This window comes from Salvelinus fontinalis, chromosome 14 (assembly GCF_029448725.1).
Source record: "Salvelinus fontinalis isolate EN_2023a chromosome 14, ASM2944872v1, whole genome shotgun sequence".
Lineage (NCBI taxonomy): Eukaryota > Metazoa > Chordata > Actinopteri > Salmoniformes > Salmonidae > Salvelinus > Salvelinus fontinalis.
Window position 1 is genome coordinate 42050781 of NC_074678.1, and position 9691 is coordinate 42060471.

Consider the following 9691-nt stretch of genomic DNA (forward strand, 5'->3'; position numbering starts at 1 on the left):
CATATCTAAACCAACTCTAAAACATAGTTCATTTAATGCGATGCAGTGCTCGTAGACCGCTGCGCCACTCGGCATGTGTATGTATCTACACTACCTGTTTTCATCATTTCTCTCTCATTCCATTTTGCACCCAATACAGCGAGCCAAAATGAAATAGGATTTTAAAGCAGTTGAGACGCCCACGGTGAATACAATACGTGATTTTCCCTCCCTCCCCAAGCTCTAGCATCACACAGATACGCTTCAGTCATCTGTTGCCATGGTAACTGCAGCCGGCATTCACCAGAGCATCAGCCCATGTAGTCAAGAGTCTTTAAGGGCTTAGGGGGAAAAACTGGAAAGTTAGGAGGAGAGAGGGAGCGATAGATTGGCTGGGCAGGGAAATGCTGCCAGTCTGACTGATGCCTTTTTAACTACAGCTCACCAGAAGCCCTGAGGTAGCACCAAATAAGGCAACGGCTCTCACTACCACATGACTTCTTGGTGATGTTACATAGAGGCATACAAAAAGTTGGAAGCGTAATTGGTTGTAACTAGGGTTGAATAGCGGGAACCCGGTTACCGAGATTTATTGCCCAAAACCACTCCCTTCTCCCAGGATAAAAAGCTGCGAGAACCCGGTAAATTATTTATATGAAAAGCATGGCGTGAAATGGAACTGTTAAATTATATGCAATGTCTAAATCTGGCTTCGCTACGGCCTCTGCATGATTAATCAATCCTCAGGGTCACTATGGAGCAGCAGTTGCATGTAGACCTATGATCTCATCACGGTAACTTTTTTTTTCCTGTGACAGGTAGGCCTACACTTGCTACAACATAGCCTATGTTACAATAATATAAAGACAGAATGCATGCCTAATTTACCCATCCATCTGGCGTTAAACTGCAGTCGCAGTTTAAAAACAGCCCATCACTCGAATATCTTTACTTTAAATCATTGCACGCCCGAACACTCTCTCCATGTCCTCTCTCTCCATCAACTACATTCAAATTGCTTCCAAAACAGACGTTCTAGATTTATATATAGATGTCCCAGTCTACCTCTTTCAGGTAATAAATTAAATGCAGTATCAGCCTTTATATTAGGCTAATTAATGATGGGTTATGCATAATAAGCTTCTAACTTACAGCCGTCGTCTCTTGCGCAATACGGAACCTCCTGTGTTCCGCTGGCCTCTCTCCTTAAACAACGCTCCTTAGCTCTTGGAGTCCCATGCAGGAAAAGCTAGACTGGAATAGCTTGCTGGACATGATTTCTTATACCAATAGACTATTCGAATAGGGACGCAAACTCTTGTTTCCTGAATGCTAAATACAGCAGCCAATAGAACTCATGGGTAGTTTGAAAGAAGAGCGAACGTGCAATAGCGGTCTGTAGCAGTTATTTGTTCAGATCCTTAACCGTTCAATCTTCGTGAAGAGAAGTGAAAGCCTTTTGCGTCCAATTCTAAACCTATATTATTCAAGGATGTTATTAGAATGATGAAGACAAGGACAACAAAACGTATTTCATTTAACTGTTGAACGCAAGGAAGGAATGAAGCAACAAGAGAGAAAGAGGAGGTAGGCTCTAACATTAGGGGAAATATTTAAAGATATATATGCGTCAGCCTACTGATTACATAAACAGGCCCTATTACATTTCAAAATTAAAATAAAATTTGCTAGCCCATACTTGTAACTTTGTAAGCCCCATGGGCTATTATGTTTTTCTGTGGTGCATAATGTACAGTAGCCTATATCATATAGGTTATGTATTGTAAACAAACAGGAGCTGCATTACCATAAAAGCCTGTTCCAACACAATGGGCCTCACATTAGACCTCCACATGATACAAGAAAGAGGCAGTGGGTTCTGTTTTCTCCTCCCATCATTATCAAAATGATACAATTTGGCCTTCAGCAGAGCACAGATGCAAATGACAACAAATCAATCACTAAAGTGACAGCTTGTTTCCTCGAGCACTTTACATTCATCATCCTATGTTGAAAAGAAATAGATTGGACATCGCTTGGAATCTTCGATTTAATTTGCATTTCAATTAAGAGCCCTCTCTTCAGCAAGTATGGAGGTAAGTTCAATTGCTGCTTCAGCTAGAAAGGGAGCACGAGGACTTACTTGTGTTGTCTAATGTTTTGTATTGAGAACCTCTTCTCAGGGTCATACTCAAGCATTCCTGGAAAAAAAATACAAAAATAAATTAGACAGTTTCGAAATAATTTGATGAGATGCATTTATTCTTTTCATTATGTGCTTATTTTTGTGCGGTGTTTAAAATCAGGGCTATTTGACAACAATGAAAACAGACAATTGAGCATAATGACCGTTTCCATCGAGAAAAACAGAGTGGCTGTCCTTCGAACACATCTTTATCTGAGAAATGTTTTCAATACACTGCATATTCGCGATGCATCAAAATAACAATTGTTGTGACACAGAAGGTACAATCACCACAGAGCCATCTCCAAAAGAAAAACCTCCAAGAATGAATCACTACTAACTGCTAAGTACATTTGAGTGGTCAAATTAAGTCCAATAAAGAGGAACATTTATAATTCTGTGGCCATACCCTTCTTGTAATGAGTCACGAAACCGGGACAAAAAGACGCCATGATTTGGGGAATTTTCACAAAATGTTATCGACTGAATGGTCCTTTGGAGGAATAATTGTTGACATGTATATCTAAAAGCATATTGAGAATTAAGTTATCAAAATTGGCATCCCTCAAATACTCTTACGACTGCAGCTAATGCTTTCATCTCTAATAAGGCATAATAACATGACATAGAATATTGGGAGCGCCAGCAGCAGTGTTAGTCTAGACCAGGGCTCTTGAACCCTGTTCCTGGAGTTACCCTCCTGTAGGTTCAGTCCAACCCCAGTTATAACTAACCTGATTAACCTGTTTGGGCTGCACGCTGAATATTGAAAAAACTGGAAAATGTGTGCACATTTTCAAACGGCCTCCTAAGAAACTTTTTATTTTCCAATATGCATATATTTACTACTGTTGGATAGATAACAGTCTGTAGTTTCTAAAAAGGTTTGAATTGTTTCTCTAAGTCGAACAGAAATATTTTTACAGCCATTTTCCCAGCCGAATTGAGTTTCCCAAAATGCGATGTGTCTCTTTAAGACCTTCTCTATAAAAGGCCATTTGACTTATGACCATAGGGACACGTCAGAGGCGTTCGCCAGACTGTAATGCGGAAGTGAGAATTGAAAGGAGTCGAATATCTCTTCCCTGGACTGAATAACAGAACTTCTTGTGAGACCTGCGCAGTTAAAATAAAAATCCGGGCGCGAAGGATAATTTGATCTCGGCTTCTGGAACAAGGTAGATAACGTTGAATATGATGCCTGACTACGATATTATTTGCTACATGTCACAAAATCATCCTAAAGTGTGTTTTTTCAATATACTTTAATTATATTATTGCAATTTATTCTGGACTTTAGATGTGAAACGACGGAAGAATTTTTTGAAGAAACGCTTTCTGGCGCAGCAATGCTACCGTGCTAGCTAACCAAAGAGGGAAATCATTCGTTCTGGAACCCAACTAAAGACTCTACTGGACATTGGACCCCGTTACAACATTCTGATGGAGTACCAAGAAAGATAAGACCCAATTTGGGATGCTTTTTCATATATATGTCGAACTGTTGAATGCTAACTCTGCTAACTATGCTAGGCTAGCGCTTGACTAGAATCAATGCTGCCTTATGCTAGCTTATGATGTTAGCTAATATAACGATATATTGTGTTTTCGCTGTAAAACACTTCAAAAATCGGAAATGTTGTCTGTATTCACAAGATATCTGTCTTTCATTAGTTATCCACCATATGTTTTTCTGAAATGTTTTATGAGGTGTAATTAGTAGCCGACGTTGGTGTATGTATTTTCTCTGGCTACTCCCGGCTGGATTCAGACTGTAGCTATGTATTAGCATTTTTGGGTAGCATCAATGTAAAACTGATTTATAGCTAAAATATGCACTTTTTATGAACAAAACATAGATTTATTGTGTAACATGTTATATGACTGTCATCTGAGGTCGTTTTTTCTGGGCTCTTTAGGTTGGTTTTAGTTTATTTCGGTTGGTTGTGCATGCTACTTCAATCATAATTCATACTTCATAATCATAATTCATACGTGTCTGTCCACTTTTGTATTTGGTGGTGAGCTAACATAAATATATGTGGTGTTTTCTCTGTAAAACATTTAAAAAAATCGGACATGTTGGCTGGATTGACAAGATGTTTATCTTTCAAATGCTGTATTGGACTTGTTAATGTGTAAAAGTTAAATATTTTTAAAAAATAGATTTTGAATTTCGCGCTCTGCAGGGGTGTCATTTTCGGTCCGAGGTCGGGCTTGCACCCCAAACAGGTTTTAAGCTTATCCACCAGCTAATTATTAGAATCAGGTGACCTTGAGTAGGGTTGGAGTGAGTAGGGTTAGTTCTCCAGCAACAAGGTTGGAGAGCCCTGGTCTAGACTCTTACCTCTTAACAGGCCAGAGAGCAGAGGGCCACACTCCTCTGGAACACTGTAGTCTCCCTTCCCAATGTTCTCAAACAGCTTATAGATGTTGTCACCTTCGAAAGGGTACAGGCTGGTTGTTATGTTATAACTGAAAGAAAAAATACAATTCCAAAATCAAGAAGAGTACTTTAATGAAGAATAATCTGCAGGGGCGTAACTTTCACTGGGGATGGGGGAGGGCCCCCCCACATTCTAAAATTGCATTTTTGTCCCCCCCCAGTATTATCATTGGAATGTGACACAAAAACATGGCAACAGTGTGGTTTAGGACCATGCGGACGCCTCCGAGCAGTCATGTAGGCTGTTTGGAGTGTTTATCCGACTGGATAATATATATACACATATCACCCACACTTCTAAAACCAAAGTTACGCCCCTGATCATTTGCAATTCAAATCACATTATTAGACAGCAAAGCATGTTCAATTCAATAAATAGTATTTTTCACCCAAGAGGCATGAAATAAATATACCAGCCGAAACAATTAATGTCGGAGTGGCCACTCACAGTGTGACACCAGCAGACCAGATGTCCACTTTGAACCCTGAGAAGGTGTCCAGGCCGTTGGCAATCTCTGGGGGCTGGAAGGCCGGAGAGCCCTGGCTCGTACAACACGTGTCATCCTCTGCAAATGGGTGCAGCGCCTTGGGAGGGAGAACAGGAATACACAGATAATCATTCGGCCCCATAAAGGTAACCCAATTAAACTGCAATATAAAGTGGATATCGGAAAAGTCAGAGGACTAGGGGCTCACCTCTGCTACACCCAGGTCGGAGATTCTTAGTGCGCCATCCGTCGTCAGCAGTAGATTCCCTGGTTTAATATCTTTGTGAACTATTCCTTGGCTGTGCAAATATTCCAAGCCATCTAGCAGCTGGCAAAAGTACCTGGGGAAAAATAGGAATACATCTGCATTAATGTCACTGTTTGGTGTTAGTGTTTGGCCAGATATCTTTAAGCCACATATCTATAACTATTGAATTGAGATGAAAGATACACATACCCATGAGCTTGAAAGACTGGAAACCTTTTCTCATCAACACTGTCCAACATCTCCTGCATTCCACATACACAATATTCCATCACCATATACGTAGGCAGAGTCAAGGAAAAGAGACAAGGTGGCAATGGCTTCATACTGGTCATTTAGCAAGGTGCCAAAACAAACGTGCTATACATCTTCATCACCAAAGGATCTATATTAATTCTACACAAATAACCTTGAATCCTAATGTCTACTACAGTACTGATCAATATGTGGTTGACTGACTAGTCACTAATCCATGAAACTAGCTAGATACACAAAATATAAATCGATCCAAGTCTGGGAACATGCAATGTCCTTGAGAATACATTAATCTTCCTGAATGGACTGAAGATGACAAGGCAATAAAAGCGTACAAATTGTGAAAATGAATGTCAAAACAATACTCATTTCTGTATTCACACTCCTCAGGGTCACTTTTAGAAGGCACTCATCTAGCCAGCATCCTCAACCAGAGCGGGGTGGAGAGAGGCGTGAAAGGGGATCATTAGTTCCTATAATAATGTTCTCACCTCAACAATTACCCTAAAATGCCAATTGGGATTTATTTGACCTGACATTGGCAGAATCCTTCATGGTCCTAAAGAGCAATCCTAAAGCCATCTTAAGTGTTAACTGTACTAAAATTTATTGGGGAGACCCTTTTAATGTCAGACAAAGTTTACTGAGTGTCTATGTGGTGTAGAGCAGCAGACTAAGGACAAGCCAGAGATCATTACAATCAAAGACAGTGAGTTGGAGGGGCAGAAGGTAAATGCCTTGTGAGGTTAGTTAGTCCATCTGATTTAACCTTGCCTTTTTCTCCCCAAGAGGCCAACAGAGACCCCTTGTGGTCATACTGCTGAATTACAGCAACATGAGCTTTGAAGGACTGCATAGTTTTTACAGTTGATCTGCATAGCTTACTCGACAACTGTTCCATGGGACAAGATAATTCTCCAGATGTGAGGAAAAAGTCACCCCAAAATAGACTAGTCTAACCCACTATCCACACATTATTATGCTTGGGCAAATCTTATGCAGTGCTTGCGAAGGCTTTGTTAGTGCGACTTGTATGACATCACTATGGTTTAGATCAGGGGTGGGCAAACTTTGGGTCGAGGGCCACATCGGGATTTTTGAAATTCAACAGAGGACCGCATTTTTTGGGGGACCAATTGTTTGTTAAAATCAATTTGCGGGGGCATCCTGAGTGGCGCAGCGGTCAAAGGCACTGCATCGCAGTGCTTGAGGCATCCCTACAGACCCGGCTTAGATCTCAAGCTGTGTCACAGCTGGCCGTGACCTGGAGACCCATGAGGCAGCGCACAATTGGCCCAGCGTCATCCTGGTTAGGAGAGGGTTTGGCAGACTGAGATTTCCTTGTCCCATTGCGCTCTAGCGAATCTTGTGGCGGGCCGGGCGCAGTGCAATGCTGATGCTGTCGCCAGGTGCACAGTGTTTCCTCTGACACATTGGTGCGGCTGGGTGAAGCGGGCATCGTGTCAAGAAGCAGTGCAGCTTGGCTAGGTCGTGTTTCAGAGGACGCACAGCTCTCGACCCTTGCCTCTCCCGAGTCCATAAGGGAGTTGCAGCGATGGGACAAGTCTGTAACTACCAATTGGATACCACGAAATTGGCGAGATATATATATATATATTTCTACAAAAAAAAGTACATTTAATGTCTCAATGGCCGGATTCAAGTGCACGGCGAACCGGATAGGACCCGCGGTGCGTACTTTGCCCCCCCTTGGTTTAGGTACTAATGCTAAAGAATAAAAACATTTTTTAAAGGATATATCTTTTGCTTCTCCTCATTATACAAAACTTCAACCAACTGGATAATATTCTTGTGCCTCAATCTTCGTAGCAGCTGAATCTCTCTGTAAAGAAATAAAAGTGTTCAGATATGGTAATAAGAAAACTGGAGTAATTGCACTATGGAATAATACTGCATTTTCATCAGCACTCACAACAAAAGACACAGGGCAAAAGTAATTTGAACAACCTTCATGTTGTTTTATCTTCTGGCCTTTCAAAGGCAAGACTTATTGAGATAAACATTAGTGTCCTGAAAAGCTCAATTTACATCCCACTTCAATCAATAGTGAGGTTAATTTTACATTCAGTAATTCCTCAGAGTAACTCCTGAAGTATATAATCATATAAAGCATATTCACACACCAAAACAACAAATCCATCAACACAGCTAGCTTATTCTGTAGATCAACACTAAAAGCACTGAAAAGCCATGCAAAGCATTCCACATACTTTTTCACATTTTGCTCCCCATTGGGGATGCGTCTCAGCTTCTTCTTCTTGAGGATCTTGACTGCCCTCCTGCAGAGGGTCTCAGAGTCCAGCATCTCCTTCACCTTCCCGTAGGAGCCCTCCCCCAGCAGGTCTCCCATCAGGTACTTCCCAATCAGCTTGGCCTTCTTCCTCCGCGGCTCGTAGATGACTTCAGTGGAGTCGATGCGGTGGATGAAGGTTTCCATGCACATGGTCAAGTCATTCTCCAAATAGTCCATGTGTTCATGGATGTCCTCGTCATTCATGGTTGCCCCTTCAGCAACTTGACTGTTCTTTAATACTACTGTACTGTTTGTTTCTGGATGCCCTGGGTCGGACAATATGAAATTGCAAGAAAAATATTCCAATATTGAATAATGAAATGCAGGATAATGCAACAGCAGAAAGGCTACAGAATGTTTTCCTTAACCTGCTGACCATGCAGCATTGCTTGAGCAGAGAAGTGAGTGGACTGGGTTTGGGTACTGTCCAATATTACAATGTCTGGCTATGGTATGAGGGAATGGTTTGGTTCTTTGTTCTCTGATGATATAGGCCTATTCCCTCCTTCTTATCCATGTCCTTGTGACACCTGGGACCTGCAGTGTTGTGATGTGTGCAGCTTTCTTTGGTTCTTGGTGAATGTCATGTTTTGGGCAACTTAATTGTGAATCTGGTATATGATTTTCATTGAGTTCTTCTACAATGTTTAGCTGATCAAATTTTCTTCCTCCATCCCATGTACCGAATAAATCCGGGGTACTTGCCAAGACTGCAAAACTGGTCTGCCAGCGTCAATGAATCGTTGCAGGGATCCTCAGATCTGCATTACAAATGCACAATCGCATAAGCATTTTGATGAAATTCACATCATGAGATGGCACCTTCCAAATGCTTGGAATATGACAAATACACACTACCAATGATATGGATGTGCTATCATAACGATTTACATTTGAATACTAGCTCCAATTACAACAAGAAATGCTAAATCTTCTTATGAACATCACATCCATTCAACAACAATAGCAGGTCATGGGTAATATACAGTAATCAGTGAGCTTGGATAGTGCAAACCAGCAGATAGCTAGCGAGGCTAGATAGCTTCCGTACGGGCACACAGAAGCACAATAACATTTCTGATTCGATTGATTGTAGCAGCCAACTCTTGTGTAATAACAATATCTCCCCAACTAGCTAGTCAGTTTGCCAACTAGCTCTTCACTACTGTAACGCTTCGCAGTCCCATCCACAAACCAAGCAATGTTATTAGCATTCGGCTAGCTAGCTTAGCAAGCATACATACTAGCTAGCTAGCTATGTGCGACAAACCTGCTAGATAACGTAACGAACGCTACATTTATTTCACGTCCCCAGTCGCCACGTCATTTTTTATAGCATTTGCAGTTACGGGGTACATGTTTTGTATGTTGAAAGAGGTCAACTTTACCTTGAATGCTACTTGACCGATATCACCGATTGCCCATGTAGAAGTGCTGGATGTCAGAAACGCCTCCATCTTGTTTACATACTCCATGCTCCAAACCAAAGACAGTACAATATGAAGATAGGGTAAAACTGCTTCTCCAATAGAAATCCCCGATCACCGTTGTAGGCGATGTCATGGCGACGTTGACTAGCAACGCGCATGCGTGACAATACGTCATCGTGTCTAATGGTCGTCTCGCGCTAAACTCAAACAAATCAAAGGCACTCCTTCGATATAAAGTTGTTTTAGACTAAAATAAAAACGTTTCATTTTGTCACTTTCTCGAGGTTGGAGGAATAACATGTTCAACTACTTAAGTACTTGTCTTGAAT

At 41.3% G+C, this 9691-nt stretch overlaps 1 protein-coding gene across 1 annotated transcript in view; it reads right to left on the reverse strand.

The window, feature by feature from the left end:
• LOC129810882 (serine/threonine-protein kinase STK11-like) overlaps positions 1 to 9488 on the reverse strand; it is a 33638-nt gene extending 24150 nt beyond the window's left edge. Inside the window, exons 1-8 of the mRNA XM_055861851.1 lie at positions 9321 to 9488; positions 7850 to 8693; positions 7378 to 7461; positions 5556 to 5645; positions 5307 to 5439; positions 5059 to 5195; positions 4512 to 4639; positions 2123 to 2180 (exon numbers count right to left, since the gene is read on the reverse strand). Of these exons, the coding sequence (XP_055717826.1) occupies positions 2123 to 2180; positions 4512 to 4639; positions 5059 to 5195; positions 5307 to 5439; positions 5556 to 5645; positions 7378 to 7461; positions 7850 to 8136 (917 nt within the window). The 5' untranslated portion in view covers positions 8137 to 8693; positions 9321 to 9488. The remainder of the gene's footprint in view (positions 1 to 2122; positions 2181 to 4511; positions 4640 to 5058; positions 5196 to 5306; positions 5440 to 5555; positions 5646 to 7377; positions 7462 to 7849; positions 8694 to 9320) is intronic.
• Between the last annotated feature and the right edge of the window lie 203 nt (positions 9489 to 9691).